The sequence below is a fragment of the Dermacentor andersoni genome, chromosome 1 (genome assembly GCF_023375885.2).
Source record: "Dermacentor andersoni chromosome 1, qqDerAnde1_hic_scaffold, whole genome shotgun sequence".
Classification (NCBI taxonomy): domain Eukaryota; kingdom Metazoa; phylum Arthropoda; class Arachnida; order Ixodida; family Ixodidae; genus Dermacentor; species Dermacentor andersoni.
This window is the reverse complement of record NC_092814.1, coordinates 81,397,363-81,422,826: the sequence shown is the minus strand read 5'-3', so window position 1 is coordinate 81,422,826 and position 25,464 is coordinate 81,397,363. Positions and strand designations below refer to the sequence as shown.

General features: G+C 47.6%; 2 protein-coding genes across 5 annotated transcripts in view; one reads left to right on the top strand and one right to left on the bottom strand.

The window, feature by feature from the left end:
- Positions 1-22,745, bottom strand: part of LOC126546040 (terminal nucleotidyltransferase 4B-like) — an 83,901-nt gene extending 61,156 nt beyond the window's left edge. Inside the window, exons 1-2 of one of the 4 annotated variants that reach the window (XM_055061654.2) lie at positions 22,042-22,745; positions 19,698-19,748 (exon numbers count right to left, since the gene is read on the bottom strand). In XM_055061654.2, the coding sequence (XP_054917629.1) occupies positions 19,698-19,748; positions 22,042-22,400 (410 nt within the window). In that variant the 5' untranslated portion in view covers positions 22,401-22,745. The remainder of the gene's footprint in view (positions 1-19,697; positions 19,749-22,041) is intronic. The other 3 variants (XM_055061655.2, XM_050194104.3, XM_050194105.3) reach the window with 3 other exon arrangements.
- Positions 22,746-22,901: 156 nt separating this feature from the next.
- On the top strand, positions 22,902-24,198 carry NHP2 (NHP2 ribonucleoprotein). Its single transcript, XM_050194110.3, has one exon. It carries the CDS (start codon positions 23,147-23,149, stop codon positions 23,711-23,713), a length of 567 nt encoding a protein of 188 aa, XP_050050067.1. The 5' UTR covers positions 22,902-23,146; the 3' UTR covers positions 23,714-24,198.
- The last annotated feature ends 1,266 nt before the right edge of the window (positions 24,199-25,464 follow it).

The window sequence follows — 25,464 nt, the reverse complement described above, 5'->3', positions numbered from 1 at the left end:
TTTCTGAAGATTTGCGATCTTTGCCAATTCTTAATAAAAAATTGACCTAAATAAAAAATTCGAAACCAACAATCATTAGAATTTATTTTTTTTTTCTTTGAAATGCAACAAACCTAATCAAATTTGGTGCAGTGGTTGCTGAGAAAAACGAATTCTCCTTTTACATGTATTTAGACAGGAGCACCCGAGCTAAAGCTTTCTCTTAATGGTTTCAATGTCAGGTTTCTGTGTTCGAATCCTGCCATCGAACAATTTTATATAATGTTTATATAATTATTTATTACGCAGTACATTGTTGCAAATCACGAGTTTGCAAGGCCACAAGGCTGTTCAAAGCCAGAAGGACGAAGTTCAGGCAAATCCATGTACTTCCCATAATTCCCAAGCTGGTTCAACCGCCACCATTGCAGCTCCCGTAGAGACTAGCGCCCGAGTTCCCTCTAGTAATCATTCTATGCCGGCAGGCACAGAAATATACACTGGCAACTCCAGGATCCGTTACTTGCGCTCCCAACACTGTCCAAATTAACAAAGATGGCTACAGCATCCGGGTTCACGGCGGCTCTTTCGCTTGGCGCTGGGCTCACGCGTTTCTCGTTGGTGGCGTCGGAACGAGGTGTTTCGCCGAAGCCGAAAGGGTCCCTGCTGCCGATTACCTTATTTTAATCGGTATCAAGGATTTCAGCGATGTAACCTCGCAAATCGTTGCGCTGTGCGTGCCAACGGCCGGCCTGCCCAGCGAGCTGCTTCATTTTTTTTTATTGCGAAAGCAATGATATGGACCCTCCAGGCGCATTTTCCCCACGAACTTTTCAGTTTCGTCATATCAGCTGCTCAGCACCTTAAATTGTGGTACGTATTTCTTGATAATTTTTGTCCCGCTGCCTTGCTAGGTGCCTAGAAAGAGACGATATGTTTTGTGGGACAGAGTTTTGACGTGTCTTCACTTAGTAAAAGGCTATCCTGTGCGTCTTTCATTTTGAGAGAAATAAATAGCGTCAGCCTGCACTCTAAACGCCGAAGTCGTCGCCTTTTACAGCGAAGCTGTTAAGGGCTACTCTCCCCACTATCGTATCCGCGTGTAGAAAAAAAGAATACCGAAGATAGTGCAATGCCGGGCCGACCTGCGGCGGAGGTGCTTCCGTTGCTTCCATAACAAGTCGCCCATTTTTCACTTTTCATTAAGCCATGACGCAGGAGTTAAGCCCCCATACGTAGGCCGATTCCGAAGATATACAATACCGGGCCGACCCGCGGCGGAAGTGAAGCAGGCGTTAAACACTCCTCATACGTGGGCCTATGCCGAAGATAGTGCAATGCCGGGCCGACCCGCAGAGGAGGTGCAGTTCAACATTAAAGGGACCCTGAAACGATTTTGACGATTTTCTACAAACATACTGAGTCGTTAGAGTAGGTCCTTCTGATCATTAAAGGGCCCCTGAAACGGTTCGGACAAATTTTGTAGACGCGTAGGGTACAGCTTAAGTAGGAGATTCGCACCACAATTTAAGTGAAGCGTTACGTATTAATGGAGCTACAAGCGATTAGAAGTTACCCTCCTCCCTAGCCATGCTTTTCCTCCTCGAATCGTTCGCCGAGCGAGCGGGACTAAGCTCCGCCTTCACTGCTTCGGCGTCACGATGCGACGTCACATCGTCCACTTCCGGTTGTTTTGGAGCCCGCCCGCGCGAGACCTCTCCGCTTGCCGCTTGGCCGTCGACCCCAAGCGGAGCTATCGAAGCAGCGTGCGTTGCAAGCAATCTGTCGTAGCGCCGAACGTGTCTGGTATTCCGGTAACCACAGGCAAGCTGATCATTTCGGCAAATGACTGCAGGCATAAACTCAAGCTGATGAAGGAACTGTAGCGTAGACGTACGTGAGCGGCCTGATCGGTCTGCACGGTCCAGACACTTGTTGGCGCAGCGCTTAACCAGCCAAACAAAGCGTTAATATTGCTCTAACCAAGTGCAACACATTTTAAACATTTATAAAAACAACGTGTTGATGATTACACTCCTGCGAAAAATACACACCAGCAGCAAAGAAGAATACACTTCGTTGCTGCTACGGTGTATGGTTGAGCTCTCTGGCACCAGGTGGCTGCACCGTGCAGACCATTCACATTTGCCCTTCTGCTCATCTCATGGCTCGTCCCGTTACGGCACAGTCAAGCGGCCAGACCCTGTCCCCTTGCGCTTGCGTTTGCCCTAATACCGGACTCGCGAAACGCTATTGCGTTAGTAATCTTCCGGTGTAAAGTGACGGCCACAAACGCGCAAACCCTGGCGCCGATCGGATAGCGGCAGTCCGAATGCGCAGCAGCCAGTTCGCTCGTACGCTGCCTTGCAGAGGGACACGATGTCACAGCTTGACATATTGCCAGTCGCTACTTTTGCAGTCCACAAGGCAACAAAGTCGAATCATAGTGCTCGCGAAAGGACTGAGACCGACTCTGACCGCGGAGCTCTCGTCAAAATGGGGTACGTTGTATACAAGCAGACGACCATTGCTGTTTGCCGGAAGTGCTTGGGTGTACTGAAAAATTGTTCTTGTGCATTCTCTTTACGTTACTTTCTTTTTATAAAAACAAATTCGAACTATTACGAAGATCATTTGTTTACCCTAAAGTTGGAAAAATTATCGATCACGCGCCCTGATCAGCTAATCGGATTGCTCGCCCCACTGACGTCATGTGGGTGATTTCGGTCATATGGGTAGGGGCGGCTTAAAATTCCGCCGAGCAGTGCGCTGCGATCGGCAGCGATGTGCATTTTTAAAACCTTATAATAAATTACATACACGCTTTACGCGGAGCACTTAGATATGTCAATTAATGATCAGAAGGACCTACTCTAACGACTCAGTACGTTTGTAGAAAATCGTCAAAAGCGTTTCAGGGTCCCTTTAATTGACACATCTAAGTGCTCCGCGTAAAGCGTGTAATTTATTATAAGGTTTTAAAAATGCACATCGCTGCCAATCGCAGCACGCTGCTCGGCGGAATTTTAAGCCGTCCCTACCCATATGACGGAAATCACCCATATGACGTCAGTGGGGCGAGCTATCCGATTGGCTGACCAGGGCGCGTCATCGATAATTTTTCCAACTTTACGGTAAACAAATGATCTTCGTAATAGTTGGAATGTTAGTTAATTTGTTTTTATAAAAAGAAAGTAACATAAAGGGAAGGCACAAGAACAATTTTTCAGTACACTTAAGCACTTCCGGCACACAGCAAGCGTCGTCTGTTTGTGTTACAACCACGGAGGAAGGAAACTAAGGAGAGGCCCTGACGTCACTCTTTGTGAAGCAAAAGTGAAGCCGGAATTTGGCGTTGCTCATGGCGATGCTCCGCCTTTTGGGCCACCCTCCTCTCTTGTTTACGTCTTTCGCGAAACCACGCCGCGCTGCGCGTGGTGTCGCGCGCTCGCGCAACATCTGGCAGAGCAGGGTGCAGGTAACACAGCGCAACAAGACACGGTGACTAACGCAAACCCGCCCACTCAGCGCCTTTGCCACGGCCCGAAACCTACCAGAGCAACACGTGTGAGCGCTCAAAACCATAACAACGCCGCCATTGTGGCCCAAAAGGCGTGGCCATACAACAAAAAAAAATAAAAAGCAGCAAAAAAAATGAGAACCTACTACGTCATTTCCGCCACACTTTTCTCCTAGCGCGCGGAGGGGGTAGGGCCTCTCCTTAGTTTCCTTCCTCCGTGGTTACAACGTACTCCATTTTGACGAGAGCTCCGCGGTCAGAGTCGGTCTCAGTCTTTTCGCGAGCATTATGATTCGACTTCAATGCCTTGTGGACTGCAAACCTAGCGGCTGGCAATATGTCAAGCTGCGACATCGTGTCCCTCTACAAGGCAGCGTACGAGCGGACTGGCTGCAGCGCATCAGAATGCCGCTATCCGATCGACGCCAGGATTTGCGCGTTTGTGGCCGTCACTTTACACCGGAAGATTACTAACGCAATAGCGTTTGGCGAGTCCGGTATTAGGGCAAACGCAAGCGCAAGGGGACAGGGTCTGGCCGCCTGACTGTGCCGGGATGAGCCATGAGATGAGCAGAAGGGCAAATGTGAATGGTCTGCACGGTGCAGCCACCTGGTGGCACAGAGCTCAACCATACACAGTAGCAGCAACAAAGTGTATTCTTCTTTGCTGCTGGTGTGTATTTTTCGCAGGAGTGTAATCATCAACACGTTGTTTTTATAAATGTTTAGAATGTTTTGCACTTGGTTAGAGCAATATTAGCGCTTTGTTTGACTTGTTAAGCGCTGCGCCAACAAGTGTCTGGACCGTGCTGACCGATCAGGCTGCTCACGTACGTCTACGCTAAAGTTCCTTCATCCGCTTGAGTTTATGCCTCCAGTCATTTGCAGAAATGACCAGCTTGCCTGTGGTACCGGAATACCGGACACGTTCGGCGCTACGACAGAATGCTCGCAACGCATGCTGCTTCGATAGCTCTTGGTCGACGGCCAAGCGGCTAGCGGAGAGGTCTCGCGCGGGAGGCGGCGTGCTCCAAAACAACCGGAAGTGGACAATGTGACGTCGCATCGTGACGCAGTACCAGTGAAGGCGGAGCTTAGCGCCGCTCGCTCGGCGAGCGAGTTGAGGAGAAAAAGCATGGCTAGGGAGGAGGGTAACTTCTAATCGCTTGTAGCTCCATTAATACGTAACGCTTCACTTAAATTGTGGTGCGAATGTTCTAGTTAAGCTGTACCCTACGCGCCTACAAAATTTGTCCGAACCGTTTCAGGGTCCCTTTAAGGGGCCCACATAGCGTCGCTGGTCATCCTTCTTCACAAAGTGAAGGGCGCCGAGTTTGTTTCTTTTTTTCCTTCCGATTTACGTGTACTAGTTTGTAAAGTTCTGTGGTGCGACGTCGTTACGTTGTTGAGGCGCGCCTGTTGAATTCTCGCCGGTCTACTGAGAGGCCGACGACAGCGTCGACTGGGACCGTCGAAGCACCGCGCAGACGTCGGCGACGGCGAGCGCTCCCGGAGAGCAAAGTCCAAAACCACGTCAGCCGGGGCGGCCCGCGCATGCACCCGTCGCGCTCGGTGCAACTTTCACGCGAAAACGGTGAAAGTTATACAATGGGGCCGGCACGACCTTAAATATTTTCAGGCTCCCCGGCTCGGCAGTGCATTCTTGGGTACAAGAAGGGACGATATTTTTGTCCCACGGGAAAGCAGTCGCTGCAGACTGGACGTTCGCTTAAATCGCCTGCACATGTTCGCGGGGGCGAAAGGCGTCACTGTTTCCCAGAAGACGTCCCCAAAAGCGACGTATCGCCGTCGGAAGGGTGGCATGGTTGACCGCACGCGTTTGCACGGCGAAAGGTTCCCTCGTTTCCCTGAAATAGTGGTGGCACAACCATTTGGGCGCAGGTCCTGGCGCAGGCAAAAAGTCGATTTGGCGCAGCAGCAAGTACTTTTGGCGAGGTGCCCAATGCACGTGTGCTTACCATATACCATGCAAACTTTAACTGGCATAGCCAATACCTTGTGGAGTATAAGGTTTGCGTGATGCTTACCCTGCAAGTGCAGTCAGGAAAGTACGCGACGCTCCTCCACATCGCGACGCACTAACGGCGCTACAGCCCGGTTCGTCGACATATACGGCGCAGAGAAGGCACCACAGAAAGGTCGTCAACAAACGCGGGTTTATTAACCCAGGACGCAACGCAGTGTGACAATCACGGCTAGTGGGTAAAGGCTCACCGAGCAAGACCGACTGACTAAGCGCGCCTGCATTGAACATGCCATGCTCGAACAGGAGCCCCACTATATATATATATATATATATATATATATATATATATATATATATATATATATAGCGTCAGCGCCACTGCACATGCGCAAGACTCAAATAGGGTTTTGCGTTTGCGTCGGCGACGCTATTTCACCGAAATAGCGCCGCGACCCAAACTCGACGCAAAAGTTTTGCGTCAATGAACATGGTGGCACCCAACGAAGTGGCGGTTCTCGCCGTGGCCCGTGTACCACATTCGACCTCATTCGCTAATACCATTCTGAACTGTGCAGCACGTGCGACTGTGATCGCAGCGGCTCTTTTGCAAAGCCCAGTTACAACCTATAAACATAAAAATAGCTTACCTCTGATACTAGAATGTGACATCCTACTCTGGCAAACTCTGCGGTACCACGATGGTTCGATGAACGCCGAATAAACGCGCAAGCAAAACGGTACAGCGGCTCTAAATTATACGTCCGTCAGAGAAAAATGTGCGAATGACGAACCGAACGATACTGACGGGCCCAGAGAGTTTCTCACTATTGGGGGCGAGCTCCATCACTGGAAAAGCTGACACCACCGTCAGCGTGACGTGAAATGAGGGATCACGTGGACACAGCGGCCGCGTTGGCTGCTTCGGAAGCGCCGAGCGAACTAAAAACGAAAGTTTAAAGTTCCACCTGCGCTGCGGTTCTGGTTAAGTGGTGAAGTTTTCCCGCCTTGGGTATCTGCGTGACATCATTTGAAAGCACTATAATAGGTAGTGGCTGCTTTTGGAGGCGTGCAGAACGGTAGGCTACTGCTTGGTGCCACATAGCCGGACGTACGCAACGGAGCCTGGTGTCAGCCTTGTTCACACATAGCCGCAGGACAAAGAAGCTGCGTAAAGGTTAGCTCGCAAAACTTAGAACCGGCAAACAGCCAACGGCTACAACACGGGTATGCAGCAAACGCAGACGCGAGGAAGATTTCTGCTACGGCGTCGGGACTACGACGTTGGGTGAGTAGCCGCAAACGCGCACGGAGACGCTCGCCCGCGCCCACTGCCCGGCTAATGTCATGACGCTTTATTTGGTCTATGAACTTGTTGATGCTAGATTCTGGCAAGTTCACTGGAATGAAAAGGGAGGCATGGCACATGGTCATGTGCCATTAAAAAAAGGCATGGCACATGGTCATGTTTGTGTTATTAATTAATGTACTGGATTACGAAAAAGAAGCAGCGGAAATTCGCACGCTGAGAAAACCGATAAACATACAGTGCTACGCAACTTCTCTATAACGAAATTATTTTTGAACAGCTCTGATAGCGTCCACGCAACAATGGTTGCTTGTGTACTGTCAAATGCCCATATTCTGCGGCCTAAAGCTCACGGCACAGTGCGCGAACATCCATGCAGGCGCGCAGTCGGTCGCTGCGAACCCGTGCGATCGCTGCATTGAGGTTTCATTCTGTTATACTCCATTCGGTTACACAGACAGCCCACTGTATGAACATATTTCACATAGGTTGCTCTCAGCTTTTGCCTACCTTTCACGCAAGAAGCCGGTTCGGGAGAGGTTCGGGAGACCGCGCACAGTCGCGTTCACTGTACATACTGCTAAGAACGGCCAGCTGCAGTGCAAGTTTGCCAGCCATTTACGCCAGTGGTGGTAACCTCATCTTGGAATTCCGCCGCCAACCTCTAGCCACAGCGTGACTAAGTCGACTTTGTGTCATGAACAATACGCGCATCCTCCACTCTCCGTCGCTTCAGCTAGGATGCGTTCGACGAAGCAGGCTTTGTGCTGAAACCGTCACCGTTGCGCTCTAGCCTCGTCGCCGTTGTGACTGAAGCAGTTCGACGAAGCAGGCTTTGTGCGCAACAGCACAACGCCGACCTGATCTGCTACGGGTGGGGGAGTTGACGCGGGAACGCCGACGCAGGCTCCTTCCCACGCACCGACCAAGACGCAAGACAACGCGCTACCTGGGACGGCTCCGAGTTCTACGAAGCCCCTCTGACGTCGGCTCCGGACCATCGCACCTGTGTGTATGCGTGTGTGAGTGTGCGTGTGTAACCCGTCCAGGAGAGAGGCGGCCTGTTTAAAATGACTGAACGAACGTTCGCGTCACCTTGTATCGGGAGAGGACCGAGTGTTTAAAAACCGCTGTTGTGCGGCTGCTCAAGTCACTCTCTCTCAAGCAGTCATGTTAGACTGATGTACTTTCTCAAACAGTCATGTTAGGCTGATATAAATACTGTAAATAAACCCTTATTCCTCGTTCTCGATGAGAAGCAGTCCTTCCCTTCATCAACGTCCTCAGTGTGGATAAGTTGGACGACGGCATGGGCCAGCTACCTTCTAATTCATGCCCGACTCCAATCTTGACAACGGATCACGAGCGATGGGATTGAACCCCCAATCATAACAATATTCGGTAAAGAGATAACGTCTTTAAACGATTATCTGCTTTCAGTTTGCCCAAGATTATTATTTTCACAGTAAAATATTTCCCTCGTTATGAGAGTACTTACAAAAAAATTGGCTGAAGGCTTAGCTTAGTTAAGCCTGGAAGATTGCGAAAGCAATACCCTTGGCTGCGCCTTCGTTCGGCTGATGGTGTGGACATGGTTGCCCTTTGTTAAACTTATGGCTATACATCATCCGACATAGCGCAAGGCAGCGCGCCGACCACTGCCAGGAGCCGAGCTGTAGCCCCATTTATCCTCCAAACGTGACGTCACACCAGCGAGCGCCCTCTCTCGGTAGCGCCGCAGCAGCGGCGCGCAATGCTTCGCCTCCACCATCGATGCCGCGAGCTGGGGCCCCGTCTCTCGGTCTGGCGTGACGTCACACGGTCACGTGACGCGCAGCTGTGTAAGGAGGTACCACGACCACCGATGGGCCGAAAGTGCGAGCAGTATTGCTTTCGCAATAAAATCTCCACTAGTGATGCCGCGTGGTGTTTTTATTGAGCACCGTAACCAAACCTACGAGGAGCGCGCCGCGTTTATTGATTGATTGAATCATCCCTCATACTACGCAAGGGGGAGGGGGGGGCGCTTCCGACAGATGGCGACCCCGTAAGTCCTTGCCCACAATAGAGAGTTTTAGCAGTGCCGTATTAAGGTACGGACACACTGGCGTCAAAACGCGCGCGGCACGCAGCCGGCGGCGCGCCGCGTGCCGCGAAACCTGCCGCGGAACCGGTTTGGTCTGCCGCGCAGAGGATGGGTCGAGGAGCCATTTTCGGCGGCTTGCCGCGTGCCGCGAACCAATGAGAGACGTCCGGGCTTTCTCCTAAGCGCCACCTCTTGGCTACTGCCGAAGTTAACTTCCAGCGGCGGCGGCGGAACCACGATCGACGACCGAGCGCTCCGAGCCAGTCACGACAAACAGCGCTAGTGCTTCGTCTGCGTGCCTTTTGCGCGCGCCGCCGTCGCAACAGCAGAGAACACACAATGACCAAAACGCTCATCGTCGTCAGAACATCGTCGTCTGCATCTGCCATTGCAGGAATCAACGCGATCAGCGCGCTATCTACTAACCGAGCAAGGAAAAAGCGCGCGACAGCCGCGATATCGCTCCTATGCTCGCGCAGTTCGAGACAAGGCGAGATCAGTGCTGTCACGTGACTCCGCGGCGGCCGCCACGCGCACAACCGATGTGGCCTCTCTGCCGCGCGGCGTTCTTGCCACCGGCGGCGTGCCGCGCGCGTCTTGCCGCCAGTGTGTCCGTACCTTTACGGTATGGTAAGTGCGGTATACGGTACGGTATTACCGTTCCGTACCAACCTGCCGCAATGAGCGAAAACGTTTTAGCTGCGTGTGCCGCTCGATGCGTACGGTAATGTGATAATGATGATAGTTGCTAACTTTAAGGCCATGCAGAATACAATAACTATGTGCTGAGCACGAAATATTCATTTTGGCAACTACCACAAAGGTTTAGCTTGTCCACACAGACATTATTCTTTACGGAAGTTCCGGGTTATGGCAAGCGTAAACGCCAGCCACAAGGCCGGTAGCGACCTCTCGTCACACTTTGTCCTGCAACACGTGAAACATATTTTTGTTACATAGGTGTTTTTACCTAAGCAACATATAAAAATAGGGGTGTTTGTTGTCAGTTGCACCGCTGCCGGCACTTTACACCAGTAGACAAGTAGAATATAGTTAGTTACTGCTATAAAAATTCGGCGTCCCCTCTAAGTAAGCTCTGCGTCACTAGTTGGCGCCACCAACCTGAAGTGCTTTTTTATGCCACTTTTTATTTTCAGTTTTTTTCTTTTAGATTATTTTCGGTTTTTTTTTATATTCTTTTTCTTCTCGTTCAGCCAGAGTATACTAAACGCTTGTCAGAAAGGTACGGCCACAAGTTCAGTTCAGCCGAAGTTTCCTTCCGGTTAGAAGGGATGTCTTGCTGCTACTTCGTCGTGTCGCAGCAGGTAAATTAATGTTAACTCGTGCCTCGGTCATATAATCGTGAAAAACGCACACGAGACTTGAACATGCACGGCGTGGACTCTGTGGCCGACATCAGCTTCTCACTGTTTTGGCTTGGCGCAGCTCAGCTCGCGACACACGGTGCCAGCCGAGCCTTAGCGACTCCTTACCGTCTAGTATGCCCTACGGAAAGTCATTCCGTACGGTAAAGTTTGCGCATGCGCAGTCCTCGACCGGTACGGTATTACGCACTTACCGTACCGTATACCGTACTTTCCGTAGCACCACTAAAAGACCCTATTACTGAGTGTACTATAGTACAGTTGAGCGGGACGAGCGGCCGGAGCAGCGCATGCTTTGCAGTGCCCGACGACGAGAAATACTGTGGCGGTGGTGCGATCGAAGTGGATTGTGCCGCATCAAGGTCGGTAACTGCTGGTGATTCTGCTCGTCGGGGCCGTTCGTGTTGTTTCGCGCACTGTTGCTTGCAATCAGACCACTCAAATTATGTTCATAATTACACATGGCGTGTATTTATGTCTTAAGAATAAATTCCTTTCTGTGGCTTTACGCTGCGCGGTGATTGCGCGTCCATTGTGACCGCAGCTAGCGTTGGCTTTCATTTTGCTATGTTATTGTAGTTGCCTTGGAGGACAATTATTTTGCTTGTTCTACAAGCAGCATGTGTCTGTCGTGTGTATCCTTGCGCATAAAGATGATTATATGAAACTTATTCATAGGGCCAATGTAAAACTGCAACCGATATTTCGCGCGCTGAACGGTGGTTTATTAAAAATTTTGGACTCGATCTGCGCAAGTCGCGTCGTGAACATCGTTGCCGCGAACACAATTTCGGAAGTTTGCGGTTAAGCCGAACGTTTTTTTACGACCACAACTTGGCCGCTAAGACTGACTAAATACGAAACTTTGCATCCTTGGCTTGCGTTCTGCGGCGCCAAGCGCCTGATTTTGTGTGGTGAGGCCAGGCAGAAAGTAGTGCAGCCTGAGTGACAATTACAGTTGCCATTCGATATTTGTGACTAATAAGTTTCATGAAAACAAGCAGGTCGTTTGTCGGTGTGCCGCACTATCATCCCGGTAACCGGGCGTAGTGCAGGTGCTCAATAGATTTATTACGTCACACGCACGGCGTTCGCCTATTAATCGACACAGATGTACAAATACGGAGCAAAATCGTGTACTAAATTGTATAACGAAACTAACAAGCTACACTCTGAGCAGGCTGTACGACTTAATTCATTCAGCGCGGCTTTCCTTCCCGACTGCCCCATGAAATGAGCGCCAGTTATAATCGTCTCTAGCTGGTCTACAAATGCGCAAACGCCTAACACTTCTATAAAACATTCGCAATGCATTGTATAGCACCAAAACGGTTTTAATTTTCTTGCGGCCTAGTTACAATTATGCCACCAAACACACCCACACTCCAAAGACGCCGACGCTGAAACGGATTGCCTACGCTTGGATCGCAGGGCTAAGCGCAACACATATCTATGGCGGTGTGGTCGCCACTGACGACGCACATCGTTCCACATTTGGCAGCTTCATTCGAAATGAGTGTTTTGGCGCAGGTTGGCGCAGCTCAATGGTTTGGCGCAAGACTGCGCAGCACTACCATCTCTGCATTTAAGTTGTATTATGTGTCCACCACTATTTTTAATGTATCAATTTTATATGTTAGTATACTTGTATGTGTTCCTGTAATCCATTGTATAACCATTCTGCTTGAATCACTGTCAATCGCATTATGGAATAGACTATATTCCTTTGAAGCAAGGAACTTTCACACCACACTACACACAACCTCAACCGGACACAAACTCGCCAGAAGTTCTGTGATATTCAGCAAAGTGTATTTAAATGAACCAGTCACATAGTGCCAAATGTAGTTCCTAGGTTGCAATAAAACTGCATAATTTTCACATTCGGATGGTGCCTCTCCTTAAATGTGCAGAAGTAATATCTGAGGAACCTATGAAGCAAGCATTACAAAATTTAGCTTCTAGCTATGGTTTCTGCCATGCTAACCGCAATTTTCGTTACTCAAGACAGATACGTTTTTACCTCATGTACTCTATTGCTGCTTCACAATTCACAAGTTACACATAATAAAGAACAAGACAGTTCATGCTATTTCAAGTGTCCCTTTTAACAGTCATACTACTCTGCTCCTTCCTGAACTTAAGCCTGTTTCACATTGTCCATTTTTCCTTGTGATTTTGGATTTGCAACATCGCAGATGTGGCAAATATGCTGTTGGCCCCACCATGTACCTGATTTTTTTTATGTTTGGAGGAGCTGAACTTCCCTCCAAAAATGGGCGTGTGGCGTGGACAAAGAACCAATAACAATGCAGATGGGCAGACATGTCACCCTGGCTTGCCTACTTATGTTTTTTTTTTTTTTTTTCATTGAATAGGGAGTTCAAACATGAGAAGCATTTCACGAAAGTAGTTTCAACTATACTTTACTTTGTTTTCACATGAAGCAGCCTAAGAAATTCTGTATCAACAATAATTCCGACTTAAACCGAAATTCGTCTATGTGAAACGGCAATGCAGTCAGAAGTGTGGAAATTACTGTGTCGAAAAACGCAATGCAATATTACACCCCCATGCGGCATACGCGACGAGCGGTTAGAACTGGCGTAGAGTTGCTTTCGCAATAAAAGTCGGGGATCGTTTAAGCGTTGCCTTTAAGAGTGGAACGCGATAGCATTCAAAGATCCCCCGACTGCTTCTCACGCTTCACGGCAACTGCAGCTTATGTAACTGTAATGTTTATCAGGAAATGCTGGCGGCGAACGCTATAGACAAGAACGGCACCGAGAGCGGCGCTGCTGCGCCGGCGTTGAGAGCGCCGCATGCGGGGCAAAATTCAACTAGCGGGTGGTACGCCCACAAAACACCTATACAAACTTAGAGAAGGGAAACTAGGCCTCGAAAAGAAAAATACATTTTAGATACACTTGCCTCAATAAATTATGGCATATTACACACTTTACACCTCAGCATTTAAATCAACAATGCTGAATATTGTGCCTCTCTGTCCTGTTGTATTGCTTTTTTTTTTTTCAATTGTGCATCCAACGTTCGTGCTGTATCTATTATTTGATGCACATATGTGCAACTTAATGTATCACATTCAAGCCTTACGTTTGTGCATTGTACTTTTCTTAACTTGTCCCTCTGCATTTTCATTATTTATGCACTGATTTTGCACATATTTAACACAGTTTCCTCAACTGCTGTATTTTGCTCCTGCCTTGCATGCTGTAACGTGGACCTTGTCAAGCCCATTTAGTGGCTTTTTGATAATGGTCCTCAAAATCTTAATCCCTGTTTTCATAATAAAGATTGATTTATTGAAAAAAAAGTCGCATTTTTCGCCCGAAGCTTCGATTGCGATAGCAAATTAGTACACAGCTATACGAATTAAGGGTAGTAGTTTTATCGGCCGTACAAACTTGAAAATATTCGCTTAATAACTGAATTAACAAGTATGGCGTCAGCGCGCACAAGCAAACATGAACACATCACAATAGATGAGCGCGGACACTCGCTGCAAAATGCTGGACGCTGGTGTTAGCAAGCGCGGCCGAAGCAGCGAGCTAAGTGACCTTCGTACGGTCTATAACTTCAACGCATGAGCGGCGAGAACACAGGGTACAAAGGGTATGAACCGTCTGCAGATCCCTTTCAAGATACGGCGCGCGCGGCCGTGCAAACGACACACCCGTTGGCGGAGTCGAAGCCGCCCTCCCCCACCTCGCGTTCCTCCATATATGACGCGCGAGATTGAGCCGCGATCGTCAGTTCCCCTTGCGCCCGGTAGCGAAAGGCGCAGTTCCACGGGTACCAAGGTACAACAGCTCAACTCGCGGACACGCTGTGTGACAGGTATCTCTGTCGCATAGATGACCCGATTGGGCCCTAGTACGAGTTCGCGGGCAGGCCTAATCCAGACCTTGATGCCCCTTTTACATTCAACGACCTTAGGGCGGCTTTAGCTAAGATGTGCAGAGGTACGGCTCCGGGCTGCGATCGCATAACAGTGAAACTATTGGCGAATCTTCCGAACTCGGCCTGCCTTCACTTGCTAGAGTACATTAATCAGATCTGGGACGGGCGTCCACTCCCTCCCGATTGGAAGACCTCCTTGGTCACCTTCATTCCTAAGCCAGGCAAGGCCGTAAATACCGACAACCTAAGACCCATCTCACTGACTTCGTGTGCGGGCAAACTTATGGAGAAGATGGTTCGGGATCGCCTCTCTCCGTACATGGAGGCTAAGGGCCTCTTTGCAGACACTATGTTTGGGTTCCGCCCGCATATGTCTGCACAGGACGTCCTCCTCCAACTACATCGCGACATAATACGACCCACGGCCATGCGACACAACGACAAGGCCATCCTTGCCCTCGATCTTAGGGGGGCCTTTGACAACGTTCGTCACGGCAGCATTCTGGCAAACCTGAGCACCACGGATTGCGGACACAAGGCATTCGCCTACGTCAGAGATTTCCCCTCGAAGCGTCAAACCCTCCTTAAGATCGAGGATGAGGAATATGGCCCATACACCATGGGCACACGGGGCACTCCCCAAGGAGCGGTCTTGTCGCCACTCCTTTTCAACATTGCCATGATGCAGCTTCTCCAACAATTGGCCCGGGTGGAAGGCATCCATCACGCCCTTTAAGCGGATGACATAAGTTGGACTACCGAAGGGAGCGTTGGGGAAATGGAGGACCGCCTCCATCGTCGATAGCTATGCTATCCACTGTGGTCTCCAATGCGCTCCTGCGAAAACGGAACTTCTTCACATCAGAACCAATCCCAAAGACAACACGAGTTTGCGTCTCTTTCTGATGGGAGGTCCTATAAGAGAGGTCGAGGAGATGCGGATCCTGGGTATGTTCATCCATCACAGACTCAGCCCGGAATCCACTATCGACAAACTCAAACGCGTAGGCGAACCGGTCGGACGTATGATCCACCGCGTTTCCAGCAAACGCGGCGGGTTGCGGAGCAGGGACGCGCTTCGGCTCGCCCATGCCTTCGTAACCAGCAGGATCCTATTGGCGGCGAGCTCCACCACTGGAAAAGCTGGCGCCACCGTCGGCGTGACATGGCATGAGGGATCACGTGGACACAGCGACCGCGTCGGCTGCTTCGGAAGCGCCGAAGCGAGCTGAAAACGAAAGTTTAAAGTCCCACCTGCGCCGCGGTTCGGATTAATTGGTGGGGCTTTACCGCCTTGAGTGTCTGCTTGACAACATTCGAAAGTACTATAATAGGTAGTGGCTTCTTTTGGAGGTGTGCAGCATGGTAGGCATCTGCTCGGTGCCGCAGTGCCGGACGTACGCAACGGAGCCCGGTGTCAGCCTTATTCACGCGTAGCCGCAGGGCAAGGAGCTGCGTGACGCTTGGTTGGCAAAACTTAGAACCGGCAGACAGCCATCGGCTACAACTTGGGTATGAACCAAGCACACACGCAAGGAAGATTTCTGCTACGGCGCCGGGACTGCGCGATGTTCGGTGAGTACCAGAAAACGCGGACTGAGACGCTCGTCCGCGCCCGCTGCCCGGCTAATGTTAGGACGGTTTGGTCTATGAACTTGTTGGTGCTAGCTACTGGCAAGTTCACGGAACGAAAAGGGGGCGGTAAGACGCACATTAAAGAAAGGCATGGCATATGGTCATGTTTGTGTTAAGAATTAATGCACTGGATTACAAAAAAGAAGCAGAGGGAAATCGCACGCTGAGATGACCGATAAACATAAAGTGCGACGCAACTTGAGAAATAATATTGAAATGTCCAAGAATTTAGAAGACAAAAAAAGATTGAATCTTCGCGACGGCACATCACAGTCGCCGTAGGCGTCGAAGTCTCTATAACGAAATTACTTTTGAACAGTTCTGATATCGTCCACGCAACAATGGTAGTGTACTGTAAAATGCTCATATGCTGCGGCCTAAAGCTCACGGCACGGTGCGAAAACGCGCTCACAGCGGAAGCAAAACATTGTGTGCGGACATGCATGAAGACGCGCAGTCGGTCGCTGCGAACCCGTGAGATCGCTGCATTGAGGCTTCATTCTGTTATGCCCCAGTTGGTTATACAGACAGCGCACTATAAAAACATATTTCACATAGTTTACTTTCAGCGTTTGCCTACCTTTCACGCAAAAGCCGGTTCGGGAGACTCCATCGCGGCGACCGCACGAAGAGATAGCGTCTGTAAACGATTATGTACTTTAAGTTTGCCCAAGATTATTATATGGACAGTCAAAAACTTCCCTCGTATTGAGAGTACCTACATAAATGTCCAGGAGGGCTGCAGCATGGTTTTTATCGAGCGCAGTAAGCGAAACCCATGAGGGGCGCGCCGCGTGATTCCTCATACTACGCAAGAGAGGCGCTTCCGACAGATGACGACTCCGTAACTCCTCGCCCCCAATACTCCGTACCCTACCTTCGCACTACAACGAAACACGATGAACGCATCGACGCCATCATAAGGAAGGTTACAAAGCGAGCTTTGGACCTCCCGCTGTCTACCTGCAACGCTAAATTGTTGGCTCTAGGTGTGCTTAACTCCTACCAGGAGTAGAAGGAGGCCCACATTGTGAACCAATACACGCGACTCTCGCAGACGGTGTCCGGGCGCCACCTGCTAGACCGCTTGCACATACAACGCGAGTGCATTCCAGAGGGGACATGCAGGCTCCCGGAGCTCTGGCGTCACAAGCTCTGGGTTCCTCCACTCCCGCGCAACATGGACACGCAGACACATGAAGGCAGACGAAAGGCGCGCGCTCGGGCCCTCGAACACCAATATGGATTAAAGCAGGGTGTATACTACGTTGATGTGACAGGGCCGTCGCCCACTGGATTCTACACGGCTGCCGTAGTTCACCAGGACCAACGAGTTAACGGACTTTTCTACCGCGCTTTCAACTCCGCGCAGGCCGAGGAGGTTGCTATAGCACTTGCCGCCTCGGACCCGAATTCGAAGGTAATCATCACAGATTCACGCAGAGCCTGTGAGCACTACCTGACAAGCGAGGTATCACCTTTAGCCTACCACATTTTAAAGCGAACCGTGAGGGAATCGGACCCCTCACCCAAACGCATTATTTGGACTCCGGGCCACCAGGGCCTCAGACGTAACGAGGCTGCGGACGTGGACGCCCGAGCGCTTACACCGGGCACCTCAACCAGACTCTTCCGGCTCAGAGATTAGACAACCGCTTCTGCGGTTCAGGGAAATTCTGGCAGACTATTGCGAACGTCACGTCATCGGCTTTTCCCGGTCCCTGCTAAGGGCCTGAGTAAGGCCGATGAACGAACCCTGCGGCGCCTGCAGACAAACACCCTGTTGTGTCCTGCAATAGCGAAACATTTTGACGCGAAAGTTGATGGGCGATGCCCTCACTGTAAGGAAGTCTCCGATAACTTTCACATGGTGTGGGCATGTCAGATGAATCCGTCCCTTCCCCCAACCCTTCTCCCACTAGAGAGGCATGGGAGGCAGCCCTATTCAATTGCTCGGCGCTGGAGTCTCAAAGGGCTTTAGTCCAACGAGCGCGGGTAGCAGCTTCGTCCAGTGGGATCCCAGACTAAGGACTCCGCCGCCTATGTAAAGGGCCATTTTTGGCCTGCAAACTCAATTTATAGAATAAACGTTTTTCATCATCATCATCATCGTGTGCTTTCACTCGCACATACAGCATACGACCCGCGGCGACGGCGTTATCGCTCTTGGACTTTATACGAAACCTCACAGCGACGGCGATGGCAAAAATGTGCCTGGAGTGTCTATATAATTGCTATCGCAATAAAACGAAATACACTATAAGCTTACAGTGACTGCATGCCGAGCCACTAATGGAAAAATGGTGCAACTTGATCTGCCTATCATCATCTAAATGCATCTCATTCAGAAGGAGAATTCAAGCAATGCATGTGAAATCAATGAATAATGATCTCAATGCAACAAACGAACATAAATAACTGCACAGTAGTATGCTCTTCATACTCGCATTACGTGAAAATATACGGAGAAAATATACCTCTTACGATCCAAATGAGATAATGAACAAGTAGGCTTAAAATAATGCACCCTCACAGAGTCAATTTTGTCCCCGGTTAGTGAACTGCTTCAATTAGTGCTCTAAATAAGTTGTGTATAGGTACTTGTGTGCTTTCTGTTCTGCAGTGTGCATGCAATGTTAACTTACACTAAAGGCAATTGGAGCAGCAGCAGAATATGCTGAAATATGTCATACATTCTCAGTATAAGTGGCTTTTGAATATAGTATTTCTTAGCATATACATGCTCAGAGATTACATACAGCCTTACGGTATGTGCACATACCCTGTGTGTGTGTGAATAGTTGCAAATAACTAGAGAAAGTGTATTAAAAAAATATGGAAATGAGACACACCACTTAACTGTTCCATTACCAGGCCAATAGAAATAGATCGATTTGATTGACAATTTTTCCAAGCGTTGCTAAACATTTCCATTGGAATTCTTGCGTTAGCAACATCATGCTCCGTCAGAGATGACGACTGAACTTTAACTATTTGTCAGATGTGACAATTTTTGACAGATTAGGGAGTATGGAAAAAGAACACTTTGAATGGCGGTATTATGAAAACTAGCCTCCAGTGCTTTTAGCACTTCAATTACAAGACGCAAAATTTGCACTTTGGTTGACTAGGCAATATAGGTAATATTTAAATGACAGTAGCAGTGAAGAAAAAGAAGCCCCTCTTGTGTTGTCAATTTTCTGATTAGACGCATAGGCTGTTTTAATGACACCTCAAACAATGGTAAGCACTCATGAGTGCATAGTGCATATTATTTTGATAATTGTGTTCAGCTAACATCAAGTGCATTTATTTTTTCCACCATGGGGTGCTTTTATTCATCAGCGCTTCGACAATATTTGTACAAAGTTTTATGAGCAATCCTTCCTGTCGTGCGGTGTTTTCATTCAGACAAGACCACTTAGTTAAAATTAAATTATGGGCTTTTATGTGCCAACACCACGATCTCATTATGAGGCATGCCGTAGTGGGGGACTCCGGGAATTCGGGCCACCTGGGGTTCTTTAACGTGCACCTAAATCTAAGTACATGGGTTTTTTCGCATTTTTTCCCCCATCGAAATGCTGCTGCCATAGCTGGGACTCGATCCCGCGACTTCATGCTTAGCAGCTCAACACCACAGCCACTAAGCAACCTCGGAGGATAAGACCAGGCAGTCGATTTCAGACTGACCTTCAGCTGAACCTTAACTAGCTGTCTAATGTCTTACATATTAGAGCCACCTGTGAGAGTGCTCTTATTCATTACTGTGAAGCATTGTACAGGAACTTTAAGCATGTGGAGGCTCCCGTGACAGTTGAACACATACTAGAGCAAATCGCTTGCACAGAAAAGCTGATCAAAGACAATATACACACATGAAGAGGCTTCTGCATGCTTCCTGAACTGACAGCCATTGCTTCACGGTCCTAAAAAAATGCCGTAAAAAAGAAAAGACAGGTGCCTGCTGCAATAAGTAAAAACAAATGCTTCCTTTACAAAAGGCACTTAACCTGTTTTCACATTTGCAAAGCCACTGCTTTCTTGCATAGCATGGGCATTGTATTGGCCATAGTATTGGGTGTCAATACTATGGCTAGTACTGCTGCCAACAACTCTTCAGAGCTTTGTCGCGTGATCTGACTTGCAAAAGTTGGGAACTAGGAACCAAATGCACATTTCGTATATCTCAGTTTCTTATGTTTATTTACTCTCATTACTTATGCTAAATATGGCAAATTCTCACTTTCATTTGTTCCTTGAGGTGCTTCTTTGAAGTTTCACATAGAAATTCTTAAAAATTGTCGGAGAAATTATTACTGCTATAATTTCATTCAGAACACCAGTGATCAGGCTATAATTTTATGTATCATACTATACGATGAGACCACTATTTCTTGAAATAAAACGTAAAAACACAAAAGCAGCGAGTTAAGGAGGTTTTTGTTACTCTGCAAAAAAGTAAGAATTTGGAAGTATTCACTTACGAAAATATGTACAAGTGTTAAGAAATCTGCCACAGATTCACAAGTGAATAAGACCATGACATGCAAGCGCCCCTACAACTCCAGCAAACCTGTACAATCAAATGAAGGAAATTATTCCAAGGTAACGGAAGCTTTGAAGTATACCAACAATGTTCTGTATATCTTTTTTTTTTCACACTATACACAGTATGAAAACACGGAGAAGGCGGGAGATTGGAATTTAAAACAATAAGCAAAACGAGAACAAGGTAAAAGCAGGAGCCAACGTTTCAAACGCGGACTTGTCTCTTTCAAGGCAAGATGTACACACATATACATATACACAGTGTGATAATATATGCCGTCAGCAAAACGGATGTTAATGTAAGCTTCTGCAAAATTGTCACATATTTCATAAACGAAGGAAAATAAAACCAAACCGTCATTCAAAACACAGGTCATACAGACCAGGCCAAGTCAACCAACAATCACAAGATGCACGAGCCCAAAAGTACAGCCCTGAAATATATAAAAAGCCAGCAGCAAACGACAAGCCTTGCCCTACAAGCCCAAACAGAATTGACCATGGAAGCTAACGTCAAAATGTCAAGCATTTTAAAGTTTTTAGATATCTAAAGTTTTAGTAAATATCAGAAGCTGCACTAAACCCTGGGTGAAGTTGTTATACCGAAAGCATACAACACATTGAGGTACTAGTACATGTTCACTCACGTCTGTGCTAAGCAGAGCTTATCAGTAATTTGCTACAGACATTGAACACAAGCACGAGTGTGTTCAATGTCTGTGTTGTTTCGTTTTCAATACATAATTAAACATATCACTCAATCCATGCCGATCGCTAATATCATTAACAATACATTTGGCCGACATTTGTTTCCATCATCAGTACATTACTGCAGCAATTAAATTGGTGACGCTTTCCCGTTACGGCGAGCTATGTCATGGTTGAAGTTTGGTAATAGGCTAACAGCAACTTGAATATTAACACTGACATGCAAGTGAAGCGTTCAAATTTGATCACGGAGGGAGAAAAAAAAAGTGCTACTGGTTATTCAGTACCTTGTGTAGACAGTTAGCATTCATCGGACACAGTCTGCACACCACAAGTGAAAGTACTACATTATTTCTTTCCAACTAATCTGGCGCTCTCAGAATTAGGCCTTAATGAACACGTCGGAACACAGCCGCGTGGCCAGCAGGCAGAAGCTTCGATTGGGCGAAGTAAAAACCTGGGAGGTCACCCAAGGTGTGGCTCGTAAAAAATAGAACCTTAACTAAGTGAGCTGTTGTTAATGACCCTCACCTCTACGCATCACACGGGCACAAACGGTGAAAAGCAAACGGTGATGCTTGTTTTCAGACGTGAGTTTGGACGCTGACAGGGCTAGCTGATGGCAATATTTGAGAGCGCTCGCCGAGTCGCACGTGTTTTCACCCCAATCGCGTAGCACCAAGTACTGACGCACAGCATGCTCCAACAAAGGCGTAGAGTGCGATCTCACTGCTTAGCATGTGTAATGAGACGGCTGCTAAAGTAATGACGGCAATATCCCACCCTCAGCAATCCTAAACTGTGCGTACACCCGCTTTTCGACAAGCCTCACCATACAGCTATCACGTGATTCACAGCGCGCACCAGCACTGCGAGCAATTAAGGACAGTCAAATCTTCACGTGCAACCATTGCAGGCTTGACAGGTAAGCATACTATATTTACTTCAAAAGTCGCTACTTACCCGAGGATTCCTGGACGAAAGTGCTTCACCTCAGTTCTCCACGGCGTGCCGCCATATTGACTTATCAAGTGTTGGTTCCTATTGAGAGCGTAAGTGCTTGCACGGTTCTCCCTTTTCCGCTTCGTGGGATTGTAGAACTTGTCTGCACCACCTGTCAGTTCGTTTTGTCCGTTGACGCTTTTCTTCACCTCTGTAACGCTTCCGGCTGTACTGTTAATGGGAATATAGTCAGGTGCACGGAGATTCGAGTTGTTGAGATCCATCGTTTCTAAGCCTTGCTGCGTTTCCCAGATGGAGTTCCACAGTCGCAGAGCCGGCCCGTGATGTTCAGGCTGATACCAGCCAATACTAGGATCCATCCACTGGACCAAACACACAGTGCGTACAGAGATGCCCACCCCGTGCTTCTCGAACACTGATTGCTACGAGAAGAGCGAGGGAGGGAGCGTTTTAAAAAAAAAGGGGGGGGAACTCTGCAGCGGGGGTCCACCGAAGTGCACCAGATAGCCGACACGACCGATACACACGCCGTTTAGAAAGGCAAGAAAGGCAAGCAGGCAAGCCCCCTGGAACGGCGCATGCGTGCGAACGTGCATTCAAGGTACACGCGCCAACTATTCACAACCGAACGTATGCGCGTTATAAAACAATGTTTCGCAAATTAAAATACATTAAATTTCTGCTTAAGTAATAAAAAAATGTCAATTCTAATTTATTGGAGTTTTAGTTGGCCGAATTCTTCGTTCAAATGATGTCAACAATGAACTCTAGAAATATATCCTACCTCTATCCGGTTTCTTGCACGTCTCCATAAAAACGTAGTGCCTCAATAAAAGTCACGTTATTGTACAAACCCGTGGGTAATGTCGAAAATGAAGTTTTCCGGTTATTTTGCACATTGATTACAAAATATCTGAGCTAATATTATACTATGTATCTTCATTTATTTTGCTGTCGGGTGACGACGTGAGTGCCCATGTGGTGGATTAGTGGTGGAAGCGACGGCCACCGCTGTTTGTTTTCTCCCGGCAACGTGGTTGAGCAAGTTGAGTAGACCAAGGCCTGTGTTTCACGTGCGTTAAGCCGATCTCCGCCATCCTTGAAAATGCCGAAAATCAAGAGGGAGCGAACGGACAGCACCTACGACGACGATCACTCCACTATGCATGTTTCGAAGAAAGCCAAGAAGATAAAAGTCGAAGATGGTGCTGCTGTGGAAGACGGCATGGACGATTCCACATTTGCCCACGAAAATGATGGGATGGATTCTTTGACTTACGAAGAAAAGTTGGCTTTCGTCAACCCTATCGCAAAGCCCATGGCCTCGAAAAAGTTCACAAAGAAGTTGTTGAAGTTAATTAAAAAGGCTTCGAAGCACAAAGGTTATCTGTATAGTGGGATAAAAGAAGTGCAAGCCAAGATTCGCAGGGGCGATATTGGTATGTTGGTGTTGGCGGGAGATGTACAGCCAATCGACATATGCAGCCACATTCCCGCCGTCTGTGAAGAGAAAGGCTTGCCGTACATCTGGACGCCGTCTCGACGTGACCTGGCTGCTGCGATGGGAAAGAGGAGAATGGTGCTCATATGTCTCATCAAAGAACACGACGACTACAAGGAGCTGATGGCGGAATGTGCTCAGGTGATTGAGAAGGAGTACACTATGGTGTAGAACTGCGTTACGAGACCTTAGGGACACACACAAAAACTTTTCGTTCACTGCATCTCAACATTTTGTGCGTTTATCCCAAGAATCTGATTGCGCTGGCTGCCGCTACTGGCTTTGTATTGTCCTTGCTGTATACCATGATGTTATGATGCTATGATGCTTGCGTTTCCATGTTACATTTCGATGTATTCACTTTGTTGTCATGCGTGAAGCATCTGGTTACGGTTATGTTGCGGTGTAGCCGCCACGTCTTATTAATGTAGCACCTGCTTGCCTGCCAGCCAGCATCGTTAAGGCAGTGGTGCCGACCGTAACTAGTGCCTACAATTTCCTGAAATTCGCAGACATACGCAGTCATGCTCCACATTAAACCAGTTACAGTGCTTTTATGTAATGCATTGGTCAGCAGTATGCAGTTTACCAATTGGTGTTGTGTGTTACCTGTACATAATGCATCCAGAATAAACTAATCCTTGGAAACCTTGGCACACTAAGTGCACATGTGTTCTTACTGCCAGGATGAATGTTTTTAATATGGGTAGACATTGTTTCTGCAATTATTCAATCTGTAAAGGTAAAGGTAATGACAGAAATAGACTGCAAATTGACCCTAACAGAGAATCTTGCAATACAGCAAATAAGTTCTTGCACATCAATTCTGCGGAAACCCATATGGGTTTCCTTTGTTGCTTCGTGCAACATTTAGGTGGATGACGATACAAAAATACTTGCATGTCTCACATCCTAAGGTGTCCAGCCCAATATTAATTTAGATAGATTACTCCAAACTGGTAGTTCACTGCGACAATAAGAAACTTTGTGTCAGGTAACCATATGCATTTAAACTCGGTTTCAGTATTTTCTAAACTTTACACAAAAGCTTTCTATAGCCACTACATGTTACTCAAAGCTTCAACATAAAATAATTGGAACATTCCTATGCATGCATACTTCCACAAAACTATCCTCAGTATATAGTTATTCTTCACATTACAAAATTAACATAAAGACAAGGCATATTACATAATTTAAGCTATACACAGGAGAAATTGGTGCAACCAAGTGGCCCAATATTCAGATTGGTAATTTGTGAATACATACTTCAATTTGTCATTTTCCAGTCATTCAGGTGTTAACAGCCTCCATGATCCCTAGTACTGGGTGAACATTTTGAGCTAACCTGAAACTCAATGCTAATACTTGCATATACTAATGAAACTCACATTCCATGGCTAACCTCAATTCTTTAACAAGCTTACTTCAAATGAAAACCTTAAAAGGATGCCAAAAGGAAATGCATACCGTTATCATAAAGCTTTGCAACATTTTTGTCATGGCCTTAAAAAAACTGGATGAAGCTGCCACAATGGAGGTTGTGTAAAGTAATGAGGCACTTTTATGTTATTTGTGCGTAATTCATTCCATGATAAAAAATAAGCATTACATTTGAACCATCATTTTATTATAATTTGTTTCCATGATAAAAAATAAGCATTACATTTGAACCATCATTTTATTATAATTTATTTTATTCTCCATTGTGACTTATGTCTTGACAGTGTGGCAACTACAAAAGCAGAGAATAACAAAATTTCTATTGCTGTAGACGAGTTTGAACATCATCATGCAGTGATATCATTCTCTGTACATTGTATGAAATGGTGTAGTACGGGCAAAATGGAAAGTGATAGTGCATTATGCAGAGCTAAAAAAAATGAAAATACTAATGTTTGTGCTCCCAAACTGGCTTCCTC

Bases quoted from the DNA above. Each gene is read 5' to 3' on its own strand.
- NHP2 (XM_050194110.3), top strand. From the start codon at position 23,147: ATGCCGAAAATCAAGAGGGAGCGAACGGACAGCACCTACGACGACGAT.